Genomic DNA, 25,976 nt, shown 5'->3' with positions numbered 1-25,976 from the left:
TCACATTCCGTTTTCGGGCGGCCGTCAACAACCGCGTCGATCAGCCTCGAGGTCTAGACCGGCGCGTCTCCGCCAATGCCACAACCGGAGACGCGATGTATGTCTCGGCTTAGTAGGTCGGCGACCTGGTATACCCTTGGATTCGAGACTCCCCGCCGAGGTACCGCTCCCGTACCGTGGACAAGTGAGGTCTGCCGGCTCTAATCCGGGCGGTTGCACTTTCGTTCTGGGATCTGATTGCACAGAGTAGCTGGCAACGTGCGGAATGACGATAATTTTCATTTAATCCACCAGACTAAGCTTGCTGGACCCGCCTTGGCCAGATGTCGATGACAGCATCCATGTGCGATCCAATCGGATGCCAATACAACGCCATAATGTCTTTTTTGTTTGATTTATTCCTGCTGTGTCGCTAGGCCGTAAATCTTTACTATTAAAAATTGCAACGCTTGATCATCGTCGCTGAGAGTCTCCAAGAAGAGTCGCTAAGCATATCTCACGCTGTGGCCGTTGATAATCCATATCTCTCTCCGGTCTACATATTGAGTATCCGACGAATGGAAAATGGGTGTCGAACTCCAGGGCAGCGGGCGAGGTGAACCGCCCATGAACCCCAAATTGGCGGTGCCTCTTTTCGTTGCTGCAGGCTTCGTGACTAGTTTGTTCCTCTGGCGAACTGTTATTCGCATCCGACACCGTCGACGATCACAACAGGCCAACCAGATGGACGACCAGAGTCAGCTTTCCCGAACAAGCCCTGTCAATGCAAGCCTCAAGAAGCACCTTCTTTACGCACCAATCTGGGGCACCCGCCACAATCGCGAGTTCCGATTGTTCAATCATCTACATATGGGATCTCTGCCCTTGCGGCTGGAGTTGATTTTCTTGCTTGTCTACCTCGCCCTGAATTTTACATTTGTCGTTGTGACTGTCGACTGGTGGGAGGAGTTCCCCAAGAAAATGTTCCAGTTCAAGTATGCCGCGGGCCATCTGGCTGTGATGAACACTCCCGGACTGGTACTCAGCGCGGGCCGGAACAATCCCTTGGTGCCACTTCTGGGGATCTCCTTCGATACCTTTAACTTCATGCATCGCTGGGTGGGCAGAGTTATTGCTGTCAACGCGGTGATTCATATGAGCAGCGTTCTGGCAAACCAAGCCTATTTGCGTAAGACAGACTCAAATTCGACAAACCCTTTTTTAGCTAACGTTTCTGCTCCAGATGGCACGGAATACATTGTCTACACGATTTGGCAGACGCCTTTCTATATATACGGGCTTGTGGTATGTACGCTCGGAGCCCCTAGTAGGACGATATATCTAATTATGTCCTAGGCCCTTCTCGGATTTGTTTTTATTTTCTTTCAATCATTGTCGCCGGTTCGACACTCGTTCTACGAGCTTTTTCTTCATTTGCATATCGCCCTAGCGATTGTGGCCTTTGTTGCGCTGTGGTATCATCTGAAAAATCTATTGCAACAGCGTGTCTTGATGGGTACATTGATTCTTTGGGGTCTTGATGTATGTTTTCCGTTGCGTGATGATACTTACTTGGGGATTGAGTAGCATGGCTGACACTTTGTAGCGCGTTAGTCGTCTAGGAATCCTGATATGGAGAAACTGTGGCAAGCAGCGGACAACAGCCACAGTTGAAGCCCTGCCAGGAGGAGTTGCTCGCGTCGATGTTGCCATATCGCGAGCCTGGAACTTCTACCCCGGTCAGCACATGTACCTGTACATGCCCCTTCTGGGCCTATGGACCTCGCATCCTTTTACAGTTGCGTGGAAATCTACTGGGACCAACACGAGAAACATGAATGAAAAGCGAAACTCCAGTGATTCCATTGTGGCTCTTCTTGGGGGCTCTCAAACGACTACCATGTCTGTTTTGATCAAAGGACAGCATGGTTTCACGAAGAAGCTCCTCCGAAAAGTCGAAGAATCACCCGAGGGAAAAATTAAGGCTATGGCACTGGTGGAAGGCCCGTTTGGTATGAACGATATCTTGACTGCACTCGTGGATAGACACTGACTTTACACTCTACATTCTAGGCGGCCTTCATTCACTCTCGTCTTACGGAACCTTGCTTCTGGTGGCCGGGGGCATCGGTATAACTCACTCGATGTCATATCTGCATGAAGCCATCATTAATTCGACCTCGAACCGCATGGTCACCCGGGAAATCCACTTGGTCTGGATGATTCGCAGTTTAGGTACTTTGCGCTCTTCCAATGCTACGCCTGGTACTTCCTGCTAACGAAAAACTCAATAGATCATCTTTCCTGGATCCAGACATGGATGACCGACATCCTCGAACACCCCTCCTTACACAAGCGAATCGACTCCAACGGATGCACATATTTCCAGTTCCCAACCTTGATGTTCTCAATTGAAGTCCATGTTACGGCTCACAAGGAGAGTTTTGAGGAGTACATCCCTCACCCGGAGACACCATGGACACAATGCGCACCGCCTAGCGTTCCAGTCAGTATCCATCACGGCAAACCCTGCTTTCGATCTCTGTTGGAGAATAAGAAGGCGAGGCAAGTTGGTGCGATGGCTGTCAGTGTTTGCGGCCCTGGTGGTCTTGGGGATAGTGTGCGCGCAGCTGTTCGGGATGTCCAGGGAGAGAAAACCGTTGATTTGTTTGAGGAGGCCTTTCAATGGTAGCTAAGGAGTGGCCCTGCGTTCAGTCTTTCCCATTCTCTGCACAGATATCATGATATACGCTTTAGATATTCAATAAGATTATTTTAGATCCGATCACCACAAGGAGATTATGATGTGCCTGGTGTTAATATCACCCCATGCAACTCAGCCGCCAACGGAGCCAATGACTCGCATGGAACACAAGTCCACAAGGATCTTTGAAATATCACAGCAGAAACTGAGGCGTAGCCCCACCAACGGGTCGGCAAGCCATTGACGATACCTGCAGTGGGTTTAGAGCCATGCTGTTGTCGGGCAATTCCGCTCGGTGCGTTCAAAATGGCATCCACAATTCGGCCCTCGGTATTATTTGTCGGTTCAGTGCCGAATGCTGCGTGAGGTTGATATCGAAGCTTAATTATCGGTATTTTAGATAGGTGCCATCTCTCGGCTTATGCATGCGCATTGGTCTTCAAGCACCGAGACCGACGATGAAGAGACGGTGAAGACACGGCTGCTAGCAATAAAATTTAGGAATTGCCAGTTTTGTGTGGTACAACCCTGGGCACGCGACTGGTTACCAACCCTAGCGGGGAAGTGGACCGAGCCAGTGGAGCTTTTTAGTCACTCGAACATAAAAGCCCACGATTGCCTGCACAAAGCTTAGTTTTGGGTGATTCTGGGTTTAAGTTTTGTTTTTCTTTCAGTCTGCCATAATGACAACCACCTTCTCGTCTCTGCCCGTAGTTGACGTTGGCCCTCTGGGCTCACCAGCTGGCGCTACTGACGCGGAGCTGTCGGCCCTCAGCCAGCGACTATATGATGTATTCGCCACGACGGGGTTCGCCTATCTGACGAACGTGCCTTTGAGTTTCAGCCATGCAGAGGTGTTCCAGATGTCACGCGATTTCTTTGCACTGCCAACCGAGGAGAAGATGAAGCTTGCCAAGCGCTCGTTTCGACGTGATCACCAAAACACATACCGAGGGTTAATACCCTGGACTCCATCTTCCGAGACGATGTTAGAGCTGACTTGAATGTGGAAGGTACTTTCCAACGCAACCAGAATTAGCAAACGACAATCTCAAAGAGGGTTTCGAAATGGGGCCCGCAAAAATCATCGAAGCGAAATCTGTCGATCCATCGTCCAAGTTCAACCTGGCCGAGACGAACGTCTGGCCAGATGAGAAGGTATTCACTTCTCGGAATAAGCTGGAGAAGCTGTACGTCGAGCTGCAGAGTCTCGCATCTAAACTTCTGTCTCTGCTGGCCATGTCGTTGGGAAAACCCGCGGACTTCTTCGCCCCGTACTTGGTGGACTCACTGAGCACCCTGCGGCTGCTCCACTATCCCGCCGTGGCGTCTGCCGCGTCGGGCTCAAGGTCCGCTACTCAGGATGAAGTGAAACTCAGTTGTACTCAGCACACGGACAGCGGGATCTTGACTCTGCTGCACCAGGACTCCACCGGCGGCCTGGAAGTTTGCAACTCGTCCGGCGATTGGGTTGCTGCGCCGTATATCCCGGAGTCTCTCGTAGTCAACATCGGAGATCTGATGGCGAAGGTCTCTGGAGGCCGATTCATTGCTACCATGCACCGCGTTCGTGCTCCCGAGCCAAGCTCGTCAGCTGCGGTTGTTAGCAACCAGCAGAACGGTGAGACACGGGCTTTGGGACGAATCAGTGTTCCTTTCTTCTTCGAGCCGGGCGAAAACTGTTTGGTACGGTCTGTGGATGCCGAGGAAGGCTTCGTCGTCTACGGCGAGCATGTGCGGACGAAGATGAAGACGTGGGTTGAGTTCCAGGATGATGATGATAACTAGGGGATTTATGTGTTCAGCATCCAAGCTGGGGACTAGCGGCTCTCGCCATCTGGCATGTCCAAGAGAGGAAATGCTCGGTGCGCTGAGGCTTATACTAGCCCCGAGTTGGTTATGTTTGGATACTTGCTCTTTTCCCTGATGCGCCTGCTACTTTCCAAGCGAAAACTTTTGGATGCCCAAGCAACCAGCGAATCTGATCTCCACTGCGCCAATGTCGACTTCTTGAATCAACTGTTCCATTTGCGCCTATATTTCCGGACTCGTAGAACCATCCGTGGAGGCACCACGACACTGTGTCTCAAGGCCGTCGCAAATTAGATTCTGTAAATGACCATCTCATTTCATATACTTCTATTCTATCCGATCATCACTTAAGACAACGTTGAAGTGACTATACAAGGTACTACTACCCTTTAGCAGTTCCCTGTGCAATAGCCCAACGAATCGACTCTGCAATAGTTCTACTCACAAAGTCCGTTCTGGGAATCTCATGGCCGCCGCCATGATCAAAATCACGACGCTTCTCTGGGTCGCATATACCAGAAAGGTGTACGCCAGAGGCATAGCGCGGGTCTTTGGATCCGTAGACATGCACGGTTGGAATAGAAATGCGGAATGGGCAGGTGATCTCTTTCTGCAATTCCTCCACAGAGACACCGGCACCGAGTGAACTCAGGCCGGTCCAGCGGTCCGCACCTTGTCTCTGAATAGCAGAAGAGTCGGCCTGTGATTCTAAAGCACGCCGCGAATCATCGTCGCGCTCGAGTGCTTTGGCAGAGACATGGAATCCCAGCTCTTCGAGGACAAACAAAGAAGGACCGCCGCAGACGAAGATGGCCGCCTTGAAAGGCGGTGGCAAATCCGGGGTCTCATCCTGGTGCAAGAGTAGTGCACTTGATCCAAGCCAGCAGCCTTGTGAGAACATAAGTGCGGCATCATACGGGCCGTTCTTGGCAATATACTCGGATAGCCAGGTGTAGCTCGCGCGAATGGCTTCCAATGAGTTGCCATCGCAGAATGAAAAGTATGGAGGCCCGTAGAAGACATCAATACCTGCGGCTGGGCCGGTCGGATATGGTCCGTCCACCCAGTCAAACTCTATGTCTTCATCGGAAAGATGGGCACGGAAGGAGGCTGCGGGAAACTAGGATTAGATGTGGTGGCACTGGAATCACAGATGAAACTTACACGTTTGAGACCTGAAAATAGTACCACTGGTGCCCTTTCCGTGTAGACAAAGTACTCGCATCGTGAATTGTACTGATCCGGTCAGATTGAGGCGGGGTGATCCTGAAAGAATGTGTCAGGGGCCGTTTCCGAGTCAAAGCGTTCGCAGTGCGCGGCAGCAGCCGTTGCCCGACCAATTTAGTTTTGTTAGGCTGTAAAAAAATTGGATGAATTACTTGTGCTTTGATCGACAGAGGCGATGATCTGGGTGAATTTGGTCTGTCAGTCACCGCAAAAGGCATCGGCCTTCTGACCGACTTTTGATTCTCGAGGAACGCGGGGTCCCGCAGGCGAGTTGTGATACGAGATAATACATAGTCTGTGCATATGATGGAAGCCCGATAGCATCCCCAGTAATGTTTGCTTATTCTATGTGTTCTCCTAGAATGCAGATATTGTGCTATGACTAGATTTAGACCTTTCTATCTTTCTATGATTTATTATTTTACTAGAATATAATCATCGATAGCTAATCTAGGGAATAGGCGCAATCCTCAATAAATGCGCTCACCTCAAAGGACCCTGAACATCATCTAGACCGTTGATATCAACACCTAATTCCAGCAGCCAGGCCATAATTAAAATACAGTATTCAGGATATTAGTGATTATCGTCAAGGCAATGATTGCAATAGACTGTGCGTTTTCGTCTAATTGCGAGCAAGGCAACAGACCATGAGCTTGGCTAAATTAGCCCGAACCCCTCCACTCCACTATGGAAAGTTTCTTGCCGTAATCAGGAAGAATTGTTAAAGTCACTGCACATATCCCCTGTCATATGGAAATTTCGCATGTCTTGCGCCCCTGACTTGAGGTGACCCGCCACTAATGTAATCCTTCGAGGGGGTTGAGGAAACCTGGTCCTGTATTCCACAGTATTTTCCCGACAGTTTTCAACAAAAGGGCCTGCTCAGCAAAAATTTGACTTAAGTTAGCAATGACCCACATCTTTAACTAATTGTCAATTAATAATGCTGCGTAATTAACACTAAGACACTGTGTAGTTCTGTCACTGGCGTCATCGTTTCGTAGCTCGCATTTGTCATCGATAGGCACTGAGGGGCATTTAATCCGTGGCCCATCCTCTGTCGAAAGCTACCAGTCACACTCACCAATCCTGTCAAAAACTTCTGAAAATGCCTACCCAGAAAGCCATTGTCGTCACTGAGCCCAAGAAGGCGAGTCTTGTCACTGACAGACCCATCCCTACTCTCCGGGACGACTATCTTCTCGTCAAAAATGTGAGCGTGGGCTTGAACCCAACAGACTGGAAGCATGTTGCTTTCCTAGCTCCTCCCGGTGTCCTGGTCGGCTGTGACTACTCTGGTGTTGTGGAAGCCGTCGGTAAAGATGTCCGTAAGAAATTCAGCAAGGGCGAACGCGTGGCCGGATTCGCACACGGTGCCAACGCGGTGCAGCCTGAAGACGGTGCTTTCGCCGAATACATCGTCGTCAAGGGTGATACCGCAATCAGAACTCCCGCGAACTTAAGCTTCCAGGAGGCCGCTACGCTCGGTGTCGGTATCAGCACTGTCGGCCAGGCCCTCTATCAAAGCCTCAAGCTAGCACTGCCTACGAATCCAATCAAGGATCAGACTCCCCTTCTCATCTATGGGGGATCTACTGCTACTGGAGCCCTCGCGATTCAGTTTGCCAAGCTGTCCGGCTACAAGGTTATTACGACTTGCTCCCAGCACAATTTCGATCTCGTCCGCCGGCTCGGCGCGGATGTGGTCTATGATTACAAAGACCCCAACTCGGCTAATGAGATCCGGAAGTACACCAACAACAATCTCAAGTTTGTCTTCGATTGTATCTCGCTTGAGGCCAGTGCCAAGTTTTGCGACAATGCTATGTCCACTGAGGGTGGCGAGTACACCGCGCTCTTGCCCGTGAACATTGCCCGACAAAACGTCAACGATCGTTTTACGCTGGCATACTCTATCATAGGCGAGGCGTTCGAATATGGCACTATGCCCGTCCCGGCTAAGCCGGAGGATAAGGCTTTCATGGAGAGCTTCTTGCCTATTGCCGAGTCGCTGTTGGCCGAAGGCAAGGTCAAAGTTCACACTCCCAAGGTCGGAAAAGATGGACTCAAGGGCGTCCTGGAGGGATTGGAATTGCTGAAGGCGGACAAGGTTAGCGGAGAAAAGCTGGTTTACAATGTGGAGGAGACTCCGTGAGCGGTGATTTACTTCGGTCCGATCTCAAAATGGGTATTCATTAGCAAAAGTACTCCACGCAACGGGCGGCTGCCTAAATTCAACTGTCTCAGATTTCTACGTACCATCTTTTGTTTCCGATTTCTATTTTACCATAATCTGTTACTAGCCGTGGCGGTATGCCTCTACTCATCGGTAATTTCTCGGTTGCTCATCGGTCATTGCTCGGTTATGCTGATTATCAAGCGCTGCCTCGTCAGGTCTTCATTCACGCCGAAGCATCCTAACTCCGGCCCTGAATTATTAAGTCACCAACCAGCCTTTCTAGAAGTATCTTGATCATGACCCGTGGCATCTCAAAATTTTTTTTATTACTGTGCAGACAGAGTTTAATGACCCGAAACACCGACCTGATATGAACGACGGGCATCTCACTGGGTACCTCTGCAAGAATCTATAGACGAGGTGTGAAGCATCTCGTTGCAGGAAAAAGATCAGATCCCCTCGGTTCGGCGAATGAAAGATTTTTTCGATGCGCGTGAGCTGAAATGGTAGGAGCTGTATCAACAGGTGACAGAGATGTTGTGCTCTCTACTGAAGCAACTTCTGCGTTAAATGGTTAGTTCCTTATTAAAGTCAGGATGAGGTATTGCCATTAGTGTGTCTATCCAAAACACAATCGACCATGTTAAATATCAATCTAGTACTCCAATATTGAAAATCAGCCGGCGATATAATGACTTGTTGGAGGGAACGATACGAAGGATACCGATTTGCCTTTGCAAGCTGCCAGAACTAGGCAGCCAAAAGCTGATATCAGGATACCGCCAGTCTCCAATCCTCGGAATATTCACGTAATGAGAGCATAGAATCCCATTGATCCAATAAGCTGTCATTCTAGATCGGTCCGTGATTATCATCCCATAGATTTGCGCGAACATCAGAGGGCAATGAATCTACAAACGGCGTGCGAACCTAGAGCCTGCGGCTCTTGAGTTATATACACTGCGCAGCATAAAGCTGGCAATAACTGTACGTCCTACACCTTCTGCAAGCAGCCTGCACGGTACAGACTGAGGCTCAGTGGGAGCTGTATTGGTGCCTGCTGCCACAGCCGCCCTGCTATTTCCAGCAGCATGGAGCGGATGGCTTCAGAGTAATTTTGATCGCTACCATAATTTAGAGCTAGAATGCATTGGATGAAAAGCAGGACCTGGGAGCGACCAAAAAGCTTCTCAAAAGTCATACCGGGACTAAACTGGCGGAAGAGTTCACATGATCTTTGATCGCACCGGTGTTTTCCTTGGGAACACTCTTGACAAATCTACGCAGGCCGGGCGGCTGCACGCGTTTTGTGGCCATTCTATAAAGCAAAGTTGGTCATTGATAGTGATGGCCGGTTGTCCGATTCGTCACCAGTCCTCCTCCTCCTCCAGGATCACGTGGGCGTGGTTTCAGTGTATTTGGAGAGTTATAATGGGCGCTTTATTCAATAGAAAGATCTTAGTCCCATGGGACTGCCCGTGGGGTTCATGGGAATTCCCATATGGTCCCGTACTAGCATAATTCTACCAAGAATTACCTAGAACGGACGGATGAAATGCTTAGTTATTATGATAAAATACTATCTTTTGCGCCTATGTTGGTCTGTTTATGATCAAGATGAGAAAATATACATTTATACTATATTTGTTATAGATGACATTTAGTAGACTATTGAAAATTAAATAACGATAACAGAAATCCATTTGAGAGCTAAGTCGACGGGAGATCCAAGTTGGAAAAGGAGGAAGAGACAGAGAAAGAGTCTCTACTTATCTACAACAGTCTGTGTCCTATGTCGCCGATAGAGCGCAGTCCTCAAACACAGTCTCTAGTCGATTGCTCTTATATCATATCGGAGTTGCTAGGGTCGCGGGGGTCTGCCTTGTTGAAATGCTGGCGTGACGGGATCCCGAGACAATGCCCGGTTCCGTTATGCCTGGTCACAAGCTGGTCACAGATGAGCCTACACCTAGACCTCGCCAGCGAGCTCCACGACGCTGCAGTGGTTGTGGAATTATTGGACACACTGTAAGAAGCTGTCCTAGTAAATAGCTATTTATTCAACCACTAGATAGTCTGACTTAATTATTTTTTCTGGGTTAAAACGCACTAAAACACGTAGTGGCTGCGGAGAAAATTACCACTCGATGGTTGAATAGGTTAAGCAGTACCACTCAGGCTTCACCGAACAGCATTTTCCATCTACTCATCGTCGCGGATATCGACGACCATCTTCTTCCACTTGCGAGCCGGCACACGACGCTGGAACAGAATGTCGATCTCACGGAAGGACCTGTGCTTCATCTCTGGAATCCATTGCCAAGCCATGACGGTGCAGATCAAGGCGGTAGCGGCCCAGACGTAACCACTCTTGCCGCCCAGGTCCCACTTATCAGAGTTGAGCATGTAGCTGGAAAGGAAGATGCAAGGAATATTGACCAAGTAGTAGGCACCTCGTCCAATACCAGTTGTCAGTGGCCTGAGACGAACGGAAGATGTCTCGCCGATGATGACCCATGAGGCAGGGGCGGGTCCCAAGCAGAACAGGACGGAGACGATCAAGCCAAGTGATGCTTGCGCATTGCTAGCCGCGGTACCTCCGCCAACTGAGGCCGCAATACCGAGCACGATCAAGAATCCACAGTTGATGAATTGACCATAGACATAGATGGTGCGTCGGCCGAGGTATGTGGTGAGGACCCAAGAGAGCATGACCATGATCCACTGGAGGGCAGAAGTGATGAGACCAAGTGCAAATGCGGTGTTGTCTGCCATGCCGGCCTCTGAGCTGGTGTTAGTCTGCTATGAGGTTGCAGGAAATGGCTGGACCCACGTTTGAAAAAGAAAACCGCTTGGTTAGCAATCAGGTTGCCCGTCAGATTCTGAGATGCGTACACACCGCACACAATCAATGTGCGGTAGCAATCGGTGCCTTTCCACAGTTCAACGAGACTGGGCTTCTTTTCAGACTTCTCGAGTTCGATCGTGCGACGCATCATGGCGACTGCGTCAGCGGGATTATCATTTGCACTCGCGCGTCCAAGGCGTTTGACAGCCTTCTCTGCCTCAGCCAGACGGCCCTTTCGTACGAGCCACCAGGGCGATTCAGGCGCAAGGAAGAGTAGGATAGCGAGGGGAGTAGGAAACATCCACTGGAGTGCAATGGGAACTCTGGGATGACTGTTAGTACAGTGCTCCTCGATGGCATCTATGGGAGCGGACGAACCTGTACGCTGACGAGTCTGTCTTGGATTGGTAGTGGTAAGTGATACCGCCGACTATGATCGACCCAATCGCCCAGAACATCTGCAACATCTGCGTCGCTGGAGCTCTCAATCTCATTGGCACAATTTCGGAACAGTAGGCGGGTGCATTGGCGATAAAAATGCCCCACGGGATGCCTTCCAGGATCTGGGACGCGAAAAACATCCCGTTGCTGTTGCCGAAATAGAAGACGAAGATGAACGCGTTCAAGAACATGAGACCGCCAATGGTTGCCCATCGATATCCGATCACACTGGTAATAGGACCTGCGATGAATACACCGATGAAGGCACCGAGTGGCCCGCTACACTGGAATGCCGACTGCCATGAAGCTTCGATGATATACTTATGTGTTTTTTCGCTGTATACACCAAAATCCTCGGTGAATTTTTTGGTGGCTATGAACTGTCCCATTAAGAAAACACAGTACGACTCCATGATCTATTGCAACGTTAGAGAAATGATCTGCCGATCATGGGCAAGAGCTTACAATAGTGGATGACATCACGAATGCCCACCAGCTGGCAGCGGGATAGGCCTTGACAGCCTGGAGCACTGTCATATCATGTTCGACCTTCTCGGCATCGATGGCGCCCGATCTGTCGTAGTCGACCTTCTCGTCGACATCGTAAACAGGTCCGCCCGTGGAGGCAGGCTGCGCCTCCTCGACCTCCGCCGCTGAAGTCTGCTTCTCTGTGATATCGGTATTCATGTTGACGATTTCTGAGAGAAACGGGTGAATGAAAGAGAGGCAGGCGCGGCTGGGGGTTTCAGATCTTTATACCTGCGACAACACGCTCGTGATGGTGATCCCGATCTTGTCCCAATTGAGCGAAGCTTGCTCCGGGCCTTGACCTCCTCAACCCCACATCTCCACCCATAAAGGTCATTTTCCGTGCATTATGGTAGCAGCGCTCTTGTCGAGCGGAGTAATCTGATAGGTACTAGTCGGAAGGAGATGTACCGGTTCCTTTGCGGGGTCTGCTGATGTGGCGATTTGGTGGTAGGGAGTTGGTGGTGTGGGCCTATATGTGGCGTTCCATTCGCCGGAGAATTCCCTGCTTTGGGTGGTAGGGGAGAGTCCGCCGCAACCAACGGATTAGATGATACCGAGTCATTTACAATAATCGCTCATCCATATTAGTGAAGTTTTGTTCTTGAAGTCGCGATGTACTCTCGCCTAACGCATGGCATACACCACCGACGAAGGGATCCCAAGACTCCCTAGATCTAAGCTCTCGAATGGTTTACGAGAATTATGGGGGTTAATTGGAACGTTCCCATTCGCATTTAACAGAGCCATAACCTGCGATCTAAGGGATGTGACCCTTTATTAACCGAGGCCAACCAGGGGCCTTGCCATCGGTTAGTTGAACCTGGGATTTATTACAAGTTACCCCATTGGACTGCGAGCTGGGCTTGGGCTAGACAGGGCTAGCCCCCGGCGCACGAAGGAGTTGGCAATCCGGTGACTACCAGAGCAAAGGAGTGGTAACTAGTGTTCGGGCTAGATGGCCACGCGGTTTGGATGGCCTGTGCGGGGGGCCCTCCAGTGGGGTTTCGCCATTTCTGGGGTTGCGGGGGCCCCGGACGGGTTTAGTTAGTGCTTATTTGGGCTATGGTGCCTTGCATTCTGAGTCTCGCCGCTATGGTAAGCGGCGCTGAGAGGTAATGGTTGGTGGAATCGAGCATGTAACTAAGATATAGGGCTTCGGTGATTGGTTCAGCAACATGAAGCCGTTTTAGTATCCGACGGAAGGATCGCGAGTATCTAATAATCAAGTCGGCTTCTACGTATATATACCAAGCCTGGAGATCATCTAGCATCTAGAGAAGACATTGTTAGAAATGACCCGACCAGCCAAAAAAAAAAAAAAACAGGAAGCAACTAGCCTTCTCTCGTGCTCGCGCCGTGGTTGGTGGAAATGCGCATGGTCTCGGCTAGGCCCGTTCATCACGTTTGTGGACTAGTGCTGACGCCTCAAACCCTGGAAGCCGGGGCTAGAGCACGGCACACCGATCCCTCTTGGTTGGCATTGGCTATCTTGGGTGTCTCAGAGCGCAAGGGCCCCTCGGCTAGAATCCTCGTAGCCGAGTTTGAGGGCTGTATTGGGTCGATGGTCGGAAGGAGTGTCGGTGGTCGCTACGCCGAGGAGGGAGGACCTCGACGAAGGCCGAGCGCAAGCAGAGTGATCAAGAAGTAATTTTTTGATTAAATAGCAAAATCGGACCGGCTAATAGCTAAATCTTTCGTGGTTCGGTAACAAAATACTGCCATAGGTCGTCGGCTCTCGGTTGCTTTCATGCTCGGACTGTTGAGTGGTGATGGGACTGGTTCTACTTTGGAGAAGGGGCTCACTTTAATTCGGACGATCATAAATTTCACCTAGAGTGCGAATTGGGCATACCAATGCCCAACCCCGATCAGATTCACTGAATACTGGTATCGTGCTGGCCTACAGGTAGTGCTAGGTGGCTGAGTTCAATGGATGAGGACACCGGAGTGTCTATGGAGGAATCTCCAAACTACATACACCAATTTGGTCAAAGCGAGGAGGTGCCGCTTACCTCTGGCCCGGTATGATGGAGATATTTTCCGCGATGCTAAGTATAAATATTCTGCAAATTACACCCAATGCGGACAAATCCCCTGCAGGCGCAGCACATGCCCAACTGGCCCATTTCGATAAGCGCGAGGATGGCCCGTTGTTAGAGTTTGTGGTCACTATTCGCAAAGACGTCGCTCCTTCGCCTCAAATATATCGCCAATAACATCCTTTGAAACATCACCATACTTATGCTGGCGTAGACAATACACTGCTAAGGTTACTGGAAAATCGACTCTTGCGAAAAGTAATCACTTTTTATGTATTTGCCATTCGTGCTTTGACCCTATACGATATACATGATATTAAGCTGCAGAGCGGTAGAACCACGTTGGATTTCATCAACAGAGTGGCAAACGGAGACATCTCAAGCTGGAGTAATACCTGGAGCAGCTTCAAAGGGATCTCTCCCTCGTAATTTTCTTTAAAGATCAGTTGAAGAACATCAAGACAGACTTTCTTGCATGTGTCCATGGGACAGGTCTAACCCATGGCATATTCCTTCCTGGTACAGTGATGCTGGAAGTTATACCACCTATCAAAGAAGCGATGTAAAAAAAAACATACTGATATCGCTACTTGATCCCACAAAACACAAAAGTGGGCGCCGTTATGACCTGCTGTATACATCCAAAACCCGCGATCCATCAACACTGCGAAGCCATTAATATGAAAGTAGTCCGTAGCACAAAAATACCTAAACACAGATAATGAAAGGGTAAAAAAAGACAAAATGAACACTAATAAAAAGCTATAGAAGAATCAGACTGGCGCTGAACAGCGTCGAGAGAGCCGTCACTAGACCGATAACCATAGAGCCGTGCTCAGACTAACAGGCATCACGGCAACCACAGCAGCGCTAGAAGAACTGCTAGAGGAACTATATTCGGACACTGAGCCCGAGTAGGGAGCTATAGTACCGGTGGACTAGATACCTGCTTCTATGCTATCGTCGCCGCTGAACCGCTTGCCCTTTCTAGCTCCCAGGGTCAAGTATTTCTTAGCAGGGGCGGGCATGGCAGGGAGCAAATCGCCATCGACATCCCAGCTAGGCGAGTTCTTGGCTGGGCAGGGGTTGGCACCGCCGGTTGAGTTCTATCGTATCCGCGCCGACATAGACAATTGGGAAAAAGACTGTGGAATATCGCAGGTCGTAACGAAAAGATCATCTCCCCGATGACATGTAAACTGAAATCTTATTTATTTGACCATTGCTCAAATCATCATTCGTCAAACTGGCCGAACAATCGACTGAAACATCTGGGAATACTCCCAGAGACGTTCAGGTCCCATGCTCACTTTGACCAAGGAACCATGGCTCCATAGTCAACTTTTCGCAATGAGGGAGTTGAAGGTTGGGAACATGCTGGCAATTATATACATACGACTAGTGAGGGTCCAAACAACCTAATCGGCTCGAACAAACTGCTCTATCCTTCACCGCTGGTCCTCGTAAAGTAGTTTCCATGAGGATACAACCGACTGAGCTGGCTACACAGATGGTATCTTGCTTGAATCAAGGCTTTCATTTCATGACTTTCGGATTTAGTATTGCAGGAAGGAGAGGCCCTAGTCATCGGATCATAATCAGGGTTCAGCTACTTTAGCAACTTCCAAGCGACCTGATTTAATTGATACAGATGGCTTACTCAACACCAAAAAGGGCCAAGATAGCTTTCTAATACTTCAGGCCTTAAAGAAATGCGATCAGGAAGATCAGTCGGATTCCATCAACGGAACAACTAAACCGTTCTTGTCTGTTCGACCAGATGGGCTGCGAACCACTATGAAGACTTTTATCGCAGATCTCCATCTTACTGATGAGAAGAAATGACTTTTGAACGGGCTACGATCTTCATCGAGATATTTACGCTGTCTCCGAAGAGATAGGGCGAGCGGAGGTCCTCTATTTGTACGAATGAGTCTCTTCTCGGTTGTTCATACTCTCTGGACATTTGTCGAGCTCCGGGAGGAAATTAAAACTCACTTTTGCGGACTAGGTTCGGGACCATGCCCAGCTTTATTGCAGATCAGTGGATTAATTGCAATAGATCTCATTTTCATTTTCTTTCAGCCCCTCCTATTTTGATGAGAATGTCATGAACCGAAGATCACTAGTTTTTATAAGAACATCACACTGTACTTTACAGTCCAATAGTTCAATTTTAGATGACAGTCTGCTGTTGAACACCACGAAATTTTCTGGGTTCTTTGAACTTCAGAAGAAAGATGGCATGCTCCGAGAAAGCAGTGAGCACTAAAACGGAAAGAGCAAGCCACGGAGCGCCAGGCATTATCCGGTACAAATGCTGAAATAATCTGGTAACTATTTTCAGCCCAAGTAAGATCATCAGGGGCGATTATGTTGAGTTTGCCAGAGTAGTAAAGACGCATATGCCACATAGAATGAAAGTCAACGCGGCAAGTCACGTTTCTTGGACATTTCAATGCGAGACGCGCAGATACCGGTCAGGTTCCGAAACAGTACCTGGCGGGGGGATAACACCGGCTCCTGTAGTAGAACAAGCGAGCGCCTCGGTAGTGTTTCCAGGGGCGGCAAGAGCGGGCATCTTTGCAAAAGTTGGCTCCTTTCGCTTTAGGGCATCGAGATCCAGGAAATCAAGCATATCGTTGGCGTTGGCATCCCGATAGGTGAAAGCCGGGAGGTTCCATTTCCTCTGGAGTGTGGCAAGCACGGATGTCTGATCATAGACAACACTGCTCACATACTTGCCAGCCTTTGCATAAGGTGAGACCACTACGGCGGGCACACGGAAGCCAAGACGACTATAGCCTTCATATAGATACTCCCCAGGCTGGACATGCGGAGGAACCTCGTCGGGAATCAGGGCTGGTGGTGGAGGCACATGGTCATAGTATCCACCGTGCTCATCGTAATTCAAGATGAACATGGTCTTGGACCAGAGAGGGGATTGGCCGATAGAATTGACCACGTCAGCTAGGAGCGCCTCTCCGTTGACAATATTCTGGGGGTTCTCTTGGGACTGGTTGGCGTAGTTGGGATCGATGAAGCTGAAAGCGGGCAGGTTTCCCTCCAACGCATCGACCATAAACTGGGGCAGATCCTTGTGGCGCTTCGTTTCAGAGTCGTAGTTGTTCTTGCCAAAGAAGTCAGGTGTGTTGCCGCTGATATCTCTCCAGCAGCAGTCCGGGGCGTAGTTGTTCCATGAGATGCCGTATTTGTCCAACTCGTTGAAGATGGTACCGGCCGGCGCGTATCCTGCGGTCAAATTGACGTTGTCATCAACGATCCCGCGTGCGGTACCCGCAATCAGGAACCGCCGATTTGGCCATGTCTGCGCCAAGAGGGAGCAAAAGAATCGATCTCCAATAGGGAAGTGCTCAGCCAAACTGTATGTGAATGGCAGGTGGTCCGAGGTATAGTAGCCCATAGCAACACCGCCCACCATCTCATCAATGGTAGAGCTAATGTCCGTGCGCACGAAACCGGCATTTGTCCCATTGTCATACGCATTGTGGCTTGCCAGCCATTCCTGGCTCGGTCGGCCCGACAGCTGACAGGTGTTGGGCATGGGGAAAGCATGCTGAAGGGTTCCATTGGGATAAGGATTGGTGTTCAAAACTTGTCCGTTCGGTCCCACACTGAGGCCATCACCGCGACCGAGCATGCCAAGCATATTGTCGAAGGAATGATTTTCAAGCTGCAAGAAGACAATGTGCTCGATGTCTGGCATAGTGTCGGTCCCAGGCTCCAGATCCGGAAACGGCAGCGACCCAGGCTGCCGCAGATCTGAACGACCAAGAGCTCTGAGAGCTGCGGCAACGTCTTCATCGGATTGACCAGTAGTTACATGGTACCGACGAGCCTGTGCCGTATAGGACAAAGCAAGAATTGCAGTTGTTGACCACGTTGGAAAGCGCATGCTGGGCGATCCCGGAAAACAAAATCCACAGAATGGAGATTAGATGAGAGAACAATCAAAAAAAGTAGCCTGAATCAAATGTTTGAAGGGTCTTCTTATACAATCACACGATGCAGGGACTTATAGATGCTCGGCCCCTCAGAGGCCGTGCACGTGGCTGCGAGATGCTTGTCTGGTGGAGCACCTTGCATTGACTTCGGTCGGGAAAGAAAGCCGGTGGGTGGCTTGCCAAAAGGAGAATAATATCGAGCACTTCCCGATATTAAAGTACCTATTTCAGACGATTCAAAGCAGATCACTGAGTCAAATAAATAAATGCGGCGATTTGTTCGGCTTTTAGTGAGGGGAAGCCTGGCACGGGCTCTGGTCGTTGGTTGAGGCGAGAAGACGGACAGGGATAATTTTAAGCGTCGGAGAAATTTTGGGACGAAATCAGTCCGATTCTAGTGTCATTCTATCACCACAGTCTAATTGTAATATATTCCTCTGGCATTTGTAATTGAATTAGCGATCCAAGGCAAATGGAATCTTATATAGCATTGCAAACAAGTCAAAACTAGAGCTGAAGAGGCCTTGAAAATCTAGACAGTTTACTTTCCTCTACTACTTCCCATGTCCAAGTGACAGTCTATGTAGTTACTCGGTGCTAGACATTAACGTCACCCTTTCCAAAGTAAACAGCCCCACCGTATAGCGACCGAAGCTTCTACCGCCCAGCTTGGACTTGAAGAAACTCGAAATTCCAGACATCCCCAAGTCGATCATTCGACTCCCCTAGCCCACCATGAACCAAGATTGTGCTCGTACCGACAACATCTGCATCGAACCAGCCCCGCGCAAGAGGAAGTTCCTCTCCTTGAACAACAACCTCCTCCCATTTCTTCCTTTCAACGTCGAATGCCCACACATCACTCAACATCTTCCCAGCTCCTTGATGGCCCAACGAACTAGGGTCGCGCTCACCGAACAAAGTGATTAAATACGGCCGGTTTCTGAGGTAAATCGGCAGCAAGGAGCCCACGCTTCGCGGTATCGGTGCGGCTTTGCCGTCAGGCAAATAGAGGTGCGACGCCCAAGAATTTGTTTCGGGCGAATATGAATCCACACTCCCACCTTGCTCGGTGTTCCCGTCGAATCCATTCATGCGATATAGCTTTCCAGCTGCAAAAGCAATCGATGTACCACCGCGTGGAGGATCGAATGCTGGCGCGAGTTCCACCCATTCTTTGCGGGAAAGGCAGAATGCCCATAGATCCGATAATCTTCCTTTTTCGGGGCAACCTGCGTGGACGTAAAGCGTATCTTTCCCATCACTAGCCATACAATGGTAGCTACGAGCGACTGGAAACACCCCCGAGTTGGAACCAGATGGCATGATAAGCGACCAACTTGCTGCACTAGGGTCAAATTCCCAGACCGCGCCCTGCTCTTCAATAGGTGCCATTGCAATACCGCCTCGACCAGAGAAGAGATAGATCCTTCCGTTCAGTGTGGCAGTTGCCGTTCCAACACGTGGGGAGGGAGATTGGGACGTTGCGGGCTCGGAAATAACCGTCGCATCTACTAGATTATTGTCAAGTGTTTCAGCGTCGTCACATTTAAGGATTCTTGTCGCTCATCACAGCCGCGCAACTTACTACTGTCTAATGGAATCGCATGGACGTCATTGTCTCGAGGCTCGCGCGGTCGCAATTCCCCTCCAAAAATGTGAGCCCGATTTCCAACAACAGAAACAACTTGAGAAGAGCGGCGAAGGATATCGGCCTCTATAATCTTGTGACATTTAGCAACAATATTCGCCATTGTGAAGATAAGCCTTGAAACGTAGCTGATTCTTCAGTGCGAGTATGGAAGGCTCAGAAGAAGACACAAGGGAATCGGTGGGATTGAATTTTATAACTGATACTACTGGCTGAAGTGGGATGGCAAACTATCGGCGAGAATAATATCGAGACGTTCTTCTTAATCTATCGGGGTTCTTGAGGTTCCGAAGCGCCGCAGTGCTCTTATTGAAAGTGGATGCCGAAGGAACATTCAGCAGCCAATGAGAGCAGGATTTATTGGGCTTACCCGCTAATATTTTGACTGCAGGGAACTTGGGCCAGTACCGAGTTCTCCCTCCTCATAAAAAATACAGCCTCCGAAAACTCCGATTCCTCCGTACTTCCGCGGCCTGTCGCAACCTCCAGCAACAAATACAGCTGTCAATTTATTGCCCCTCGCCACAATCATGCCCCCCAAAAAAGCACGTCCGCAAAAAAGAGCTTGCGATGTCTGCTATGGTAGAAAGGCAAGCTACTATATTCTCTATGCTCGAACAATCAGCCCCTTCGTAGTCTACTAGCTATAGTACAGTACTGATCTCTAGTCCTTATTAAGATCCAATGCTCTCTTCCTAACCCAGATGGCCCCTGTGAGTGGTGCAACCATCGCAGCCTTGAATGTACTTTCAACAGAGAGAGGCCACGGAAGAGGCAGCGGAATAGGTGTGCGATTTTCCATCTACCTCGCACTTCGGGTTATGCAAATTTCGCTAACGCCTTCTCCCTCGCGTCCTCTTTTTCCAGTGTGAAATCCAGCGATCTACAGACTTTATTCCGACGCATTGAGCAGCTTGAGGGTGCCCTAGCCCAGACTGAGACAACGCAGGGGCTGACATGTGGAACTTTGCTAAACCACGAGGAGCCAACAGTACCCGTCCTTTCCAATGTCAACTCTCCGCAGGTTTCAACCGAAATAAGAGGTAGGGAGTGGACTGCCTTCTCTGAACGTTCCCCCTCCCCCTCTGCCTTCGCACAAACAGCCACAAACTCAAGGGGCTATGCTGTCAGGGACTGTCCCCGTGACGTTACTGTGTCCGCAAACCAATTGGGACCCAACTGGTTTTTCAATGGCATGCCCATTGCCTCTGAAGCAGGCCGTCGATGGATCTCAACAAGAACTGGCCAGACTGCCAGGTGGGTCGAGTTTAGTATTCCCATGAAGGTCTCTTCTTCCTTTTCGCTTCAGCCATCATTCTCACAAGAGCTATGCGAGTTACCCGACAAGGACTCCACCAGAGAAATCTTGAATATCTTCTTTAGGTCTTCATCCAGATCTGTATTCCCCGTTTTGGATCAAGTCCTATTTGAGACGACGATGGAAACCGCGTATGAACCCAAGGATAGTATGCTGTTCTCGCCCACACAAATCTCAGCCAAAGCCTGTGTTTTAAGCGCTCTCTCTATAGCATCTCGCTTAGATGCGTCGAGGCAGATACCCCTTTCCATGGATGCGGATATGTGTGCGACCAAGGCGCATTCTCTCCTAATGTACGTTGCTGAGGAAAATAGCTTGGCGACTCTCCAGACAACACTTATATTGGTAAGGATTGTCTCGTGGCTTGTTCACTCCGGAGACCCAGGCTGATTTTATGAATTAGCAACTACGACGTGCATTCACTGCCCACTGGCAAGGTACTGCCTTATTTCACTCGATTGCGTGTCGCATAGTCTGCTCTTTAGGTGGTCACATCTATCAGTCGTCAAAGCCATTTGGGCTTGAGCTTTCCCGTTTAGAACGTGAGAATCTCCACATTCGAATGCTCTTCTGGTTATGCTACATGCTCGACAAAGACATATCGCTTCGGACCGGAAATCCTCCCCTTCTCACCGATATTTATTGTGACCTCACCCCGCCCGATAACTATTTGAACTACTATACGTACCTACCAAATTTGGATGCATCTTTTGACGTTAACGATAACACCAACTGGTGCCCCACACCCCATCTTCCGGGAGACCTTCGCCTAAGCCGTTTGAAGGAGAAGGTTTACCGACTGCTCTTTTCTGCCCAGGCTTTGAGGGACAATGATAACCAACTCCTGCTTAATATCCGGCAACTAGATGATGAGATTGAGCGCTGGCGATTATCTGTCCCAGTCAATTTCCGGCCAGCCCTTTTTGTCTCACAAAATACTTCACCAAACATCTCCAACGAAAGTACACCGCATACCATTCGTCATATGTCTCTACAATTGGACTATCACCATCTCATGACCGTCATTCATACGACAGTGAGGAAATGCACTGCTGAAGCTGGTGATGGGATCCAGGACCTTCATGGCGTAGTTCATTCGAGCTTCGATCTATCTTTGGTGGCCAGCCGGTCAACACTTTGGTATCTAAAGTTTCTCGTTACCACAATTGCAGAAGAAGCATTTCGGTAAGCATTGTTGCTTTTGGCCTTCAAAAACGACATAACACTAAGCGTGATTGCAGGTTCATCACATTTTACTCGTCTACCGCCGCCATGTCTCTCTTTCTCAACATAGTTATCCACCCACTCGATGCACAGGCGTCGCTTGATTTGGAGCTCCTTATATCGGCTGCGAATTTAATCCGGAACATGTCTGTGCGCACATTGATGCAAAGCGAGATTGATTGCGTTCAAGAACTGAGCAACTTTGTTATGAGACTTGTGTGGCTAGGAACTTGTGCAGTGACAAAAGCACAGAAAGAGCAGAAAGAATTTAGCTAGACATGATCGCAATCAAATGAAAAACGTCCGAAAACAACTGCTATGCTGAGTAGATGAAAACTAGTTCATAGGCTCTGAGAGTCAAATTGCCTGGGGAAATCGTCCTGGTCAGTCAAACTCAGAGGAGTTGACTAAATGTGCCACCTGTCTCAATGCATGGCTATCGGATCTGAGGATTGAACTCGCATTGTCTTCTTAGCGATCTAAACTATCAACATTTCCCCTATCCCTTCCCTTTTAGTCTAGTGATCGAGGCTACTAGACGCATTGTCATAGAGAATACTAAATATTCAGGATTTACTAGTAGCTTTTAAGCGATGATATAAATCTATTAAGGAATTAGATATGATCTCAAAAGCTACGATTAGCACCTAGTAGTTTTATTTGGATAGTTGACACAAGGAAGCAGGGGTGACCAAAAGTTACGTGCCGCCTCAAACATACTTTTCGTTCGAGTCTCAAGTTTATATGTATTTCTCTTCCTACTATGAAATAAGACTATCTAACAATTCATTGACTAAGACGGTCTGAACCCATTCTTATCATATGGTTAATACTCCCTGGTCCATGGGTTGAGTCTGACTTCCACTTGAAACAACTTGCCCTCGTTCTCCAAACGTGAATGCCTTTTCGGGATTAAAGCCACGCACAGGGATCAAACGGTAGCCCTTTTGATTTGATACAATAGCTTTCCCGTTGGTATCAGTAAAAGCACAGTTGAAATGTGTGTGACCGAATGCCCATGCTACGACTGCAGAATTAGTCCAGGATTCGTGGTGACTTAGGTCTGTGGCGAAGCCCATAGACACATCACTGCCAACATGTTTTGGATCCGTACACCGTGAATCAACGCTCGGACTGTGGTGGGTAAAAATCACAATCCGCCGCTGGGGCTCGTCTTTGGCTATCGCAGAAACTTGAGCATTGAGCCACTCGACATCTGATTCATGCGCGGCATTGTGGTGATCCACTGTCCACCTTAGAATATCTTTGAAGTCGACTAGGCGACTTTCAATAGCGAATTCTTGCCGGAAGGAAATGCGCGAAAATAGGGTGCATCCCAAAACAGTGAGATATTTGGTCACATCGTATCGGGTTTGGTCAAGGAAGACAAATTTGCCCATCAAGGATCTTTTGTCCATTAACGCCTGGAAACTGTGCATTTTGGCCTTTGCAACTTTGAACGAAAGATGGTATGGATCGTGGTTTCCTAATAGAAAGAAGACAATTGTGTAGCGGCTAAGTTGATCCTCAAGAAACGAAAAAGAGTTGGTCGTTGGCGACGTGGCCAATATCCCCAAGAAGGGCAAGATATGATGCGGTTTGAGCGAACTTGAAGCTCCCATATGCGGAATGAGTTTCGAGGTGGAGGTCCGAGAGTATTTGGAATGATACTGATCCCATGTTGATGAGTTGTTCCTCCTAGGAAGAGAGGTAGATGGTTGACACAGAGCACTCGAGTGTTTTGCTGACCAAGGCGGACACGGTATTGCAAAACACCAATTTAGAGAAACGGAGGCTTAGGAACAAGAAGTGAAACAATGAGAGTCAATTATTAAGCGCCCGAGGTGATGGTGGAGATAATGAACTTGGCTCATTGGATGACTATTTGCGGCCGAGAACTCTGTGCTGTCGGTGATCATCATCATGTGACTCAACCCAACCCTGCCACTGAGTATCAGCGGTTAATAATTCAGTTGCGGCATGGTCAGTGCTTCCAGCATGGCATAACTGGCTACGGGTATCCAATCATAGTTACGCTCATGAGTTTAGATAAGTGGAATCAATTCAAACGGTGACTCTCACACAAGATATCAGATGGTAAAGGCCTCGATTGCGGCGCGCGAGGAGCACGGTGGTTATGCTGGCTTTGTTGGTCAGGAGAGTGTCAGGAGAGTGTCAGGAAAAGCAAATTTCAGTAATCGTTCAAATGTTGCAATCTATTCTACATATATCCAGAGATGACATCACAATAAAGGCGGATGGTGTTGTAATTAGTGATCAATCGTGATGCGTGGCTGATGAGGTATGACAAAATGAGTAGCTTAGGTAAAAGAGCCCTAATATTGAATTGGATGCCATTTTCATATTATGTCGATGAAACTTTTCATGATGAGCCCGTCTGCATCGGCCGGTTAACTTAATACACTAGCGAGCCACTCACTCCAAAACACTATAGTAGACGTGATAAATCCTAACTCAATATCTCAGCAACAATAACTTATTATGAGATTCCATTATATCCTGGTACTATTTGGATCATATCTACCCAATTTATGGAGTTGCAAAAATTTATAATATTTGGTACGATTCATATATCGTGGAATTTTACATCGGCATAGATCAGAATTACTTCTATATTGGCCTTGAAGACGTCACCCCCTTGGAAATTCCTCTCCTTCTCTCAAAACTTACATGCGCAATTAGTAGGGTTCAATGAACATACCCGTTTAGGCCCGACAAGTAACAAAGCGAAGGACACAAAGAGCAATAAGGTGGTGCGAATGTGAGTCTTCGCTGCGGCAGTAGCATCCGTTATCCCGGGAGCCAACGTGAGTACTCTTGAGTACTGACTCGAACGCAGATTCTCCGATATTATCGCGCGCTCGTGGCTGTTACGACGCCCTACGAATTTGCTAGGGGACGCCGTTGGAAGGGTACGGATCTTTCTGATGGTAAACTTTGAGAAAGGACATAATAGCACTATTAGTACGGTCGACAGTAGGACTGGTCGATCAATGCGCTATATGTACACGAACCTGATTTTCTAGATCTTTTTCGTTCGCGAAATCCAATACGGCTTCCACCGTTTTGGCTTGTGAGGCATTGTCAGCCTTACCTCTCGGTCCTTCTCGAGATAACCCCATGGGTAACTATGGCTTATTATTTGCTGATGTCTTTGCCTAGGTGGTTTTGCATTTGTCTAAGAAAAGGTGGGGGGAAAAGGCCCATGCACCAGGCGATAACAAATTGTCCAACAATATAAAAGGAAATAGCCATGCAAGCCTACTTGATGGCGGCTGGATTCAAGGGAAATCGGGGAGCTCCATGGCATGAGCCTGAGCGAGAGATCACTAGACGGGAATGGAGGAAGAAGTAGAGATGATGATGCTATTCCTAAGTGGCCTCCCAGAAGGGAAGGTCTATCTACAGGCAGCGGTGGGCGCTGACACCTCAGGCACCCACCTCATCACTACTAGAATGATAGGTGCCAATTCAAGCCTATATTGAAAGGGACAGAAATCTCACAGGTGATGATAGATATGTTGCAGCCATTACTAACAGCTAGCGCCAAGCGATTGTCGGCTAGCTACAGTAATGGTATACCCCAGCTCACTTGATAGTACTCCGCAAGTAGTTCCATTGCCACCGCAGCCGGATGCAATCTGGTCCATTGCATCTACTAACTCACTAGCCTCAATGCTCAAGGGAAAATCCGGTTGCTAATGAGCTGATTAGTAGGACTGGCATATTAAAGAAAGTGCGAGAAAACATACAAAGTTGCAAAAGTTGACCGCGACGTTTCCGTCCGAATCCCCACCGCAACCAACAATTTGGCATGACTCTGGGTCGGTTGTGATAATCATATCAGGAGCTTCACTGTCGATAAGTTGACCAACTTCCTCCACAAATTCAGTGCTGACTTCGGTGAGTTCAGGTACATCTGCAACTGGACAGCAAAAGAGTCCATCCTAAGTAGCATAGGCAATTAGCGACATACTAGTGATGACGAATATTACCTACAACAAAACCACGTTTGTGGAAGGCTTCCTTTTCTG

General features: G+C 48.8%; 7 protein-coding genes across 7 annotated transcripts; 3 read left to right on the top strand and 4 right to left on the bottom strand.

Moving 5' to 3' along the window:
• Positions 1 to 564: 564 nt before the first annotated feature.
• PFLUO_LOCUS601 (uncharacterized protein) lies at positions 565 to 2,671 on the top strand (the record flags this gene model as incomplete). The annotated part of the gene is made up of 6 exons (XM_073783543.1): positions 565 to 1,168; positions 1,223 to 1,284; positions 1,336 to 1,521; positions 1,586 to 1,991; positions 2,053 to 2,214; positions 2,274 to 2,671. 6 exons carry the CDS (start codon positions 565 to 567, stop codon positions 2,669 to 2,671), a joined length of 1,818 nt encoding a protein of 605 aa, XP_073634698.1.
• Positions 2,672 to 3,366: 695 nt separating this feature from the next.
• Positions 3,367 to 4,471, top strand: PFLUO_LOCUS600 (uncharacterized protein; the record flags this gene model as incomplete). The annotated part of the gene is made up of 2 exons (XM_073783532.1): positions 3,367 to 3,613; positions 3,723 to 4,471. The coding sequence occupies 2 exons, from the start codon at positions 3,367 to 3,369 to the stop codon at positions 4,469 to 4,471; spliced, it is 996 nt and encodes a 331-aa protein (XP_073634697.1).
• Positions 4,472 to 4,877: 406 nt separating this feature from the next.
• Positions 4,878 to 5,720, bottom strand: PFLUO_LOCUS599 (uncharacterized protein; the record flags this gene model as incomplete). Its single annotated transcript, XM_073783521.1, has 2 exons — positions 4,878 to 5,605; positions 5,660 to 5,720. 2 exons carry the CDS (start codon positions 5,718 to 5,720, stop codon positions 4,878 to 4,880), a joined length of 789 nt encoding a protein of 262 aa, XP_073634696.1.
• A 1,113-nt stretch (positions 5,721 to 6,833) lies between these two features.
• PFLUO_LOCUS598 (uncharacterized protein) lies at positions 6,834 to 7,880 on the top strand (the record flags this gene model as incomplete). The annotated part of the gene is made up of 1 exon (XM_073783510.1): positions 6,834 to 7,880. One exon carries the CDS (start codon positions 6,834 to 6,836, stop codon positions 7,878 to 7,880), a length of 1,047 nt encoding a protein of 348 aa, XP_073634695.1.
• Positions 7,881 to 10,106: 2,226 nt separating this feature from the next.
• PFLUO_LOCUS597 (uncharacterized protein) lies at positions 10,107 to 11,880 on the bottom strand (the record flags this gene model as incomplete). Its single annotated transcript, XM_073783499.1, has 4 exons — positions 10,107 to 10,687; positions 10,738 to 11,075; positions 11,131 to 11,609; positions 11,659 to 11,880. The coding sequence occupies 4 exons, from the start codon at positions 11,878 to 11,880 to the stop codon at positions 10,107 to 10,109; spliced, it is 1,620 nt and encodes a 539-aa protein (XP_073634694.1).
• Positions 11,881 to 16,218: 4,338 nt separating this feature from the next.
• Positions 16,219 to 17,679, bottom strand: PFLUO_LOCUS596 (uncharacterized protein; the record flags this gene model as incomplete). Its single annotated transcript, XM_073783488.1, has 1 exon — positions 16,219 to 17,679. One exon carries the CDS (start codon positions 17,677 to 17,679, stop codon positions 16,219 to 16,221), a length of 1,461 nt encoding a protein of 486 aa, XP_073634693.1.
• Positions 17,680 to 18,385: 706 nt separating this feature from the next.
• PFLUO_LOCUS595 (uncharacterized protein) lies at positions 18,386 to 19,123 on the bottom strand (the record flags this gene model as incomplete). Its single annotated transcript, XM_073783477.1, has 1 exon — positions 18,386 to 19,123. The coding sequence occupies one exon, from the start codon at positions 19,121 to 19,123 to the stop codon at positions 18,386 to 18,388; it is 738 nt and encodes a 245-aa protein (XP_073634692.1).
• Between the last annotated feature and the right edge of the window lie 6,853 nt (positions 19,124 to 25,976).

The sequence above is a fragment of the Penicillium psychrofluorescens genome (assembly GCF_964197705.1).
Source record: "Penicillium psychrofluorescens genome assembly, chromosome: 1".
NCBI lineage: Eukaryota > Fungi > Ascomycota > Eurotiomycetes > Eurotiales > Aspergillaceae > Penicillium > Penicillium psychrofluorescens.
This window is presented reverse-complemented; position numbering and strand designations above follow the sequence as displayed.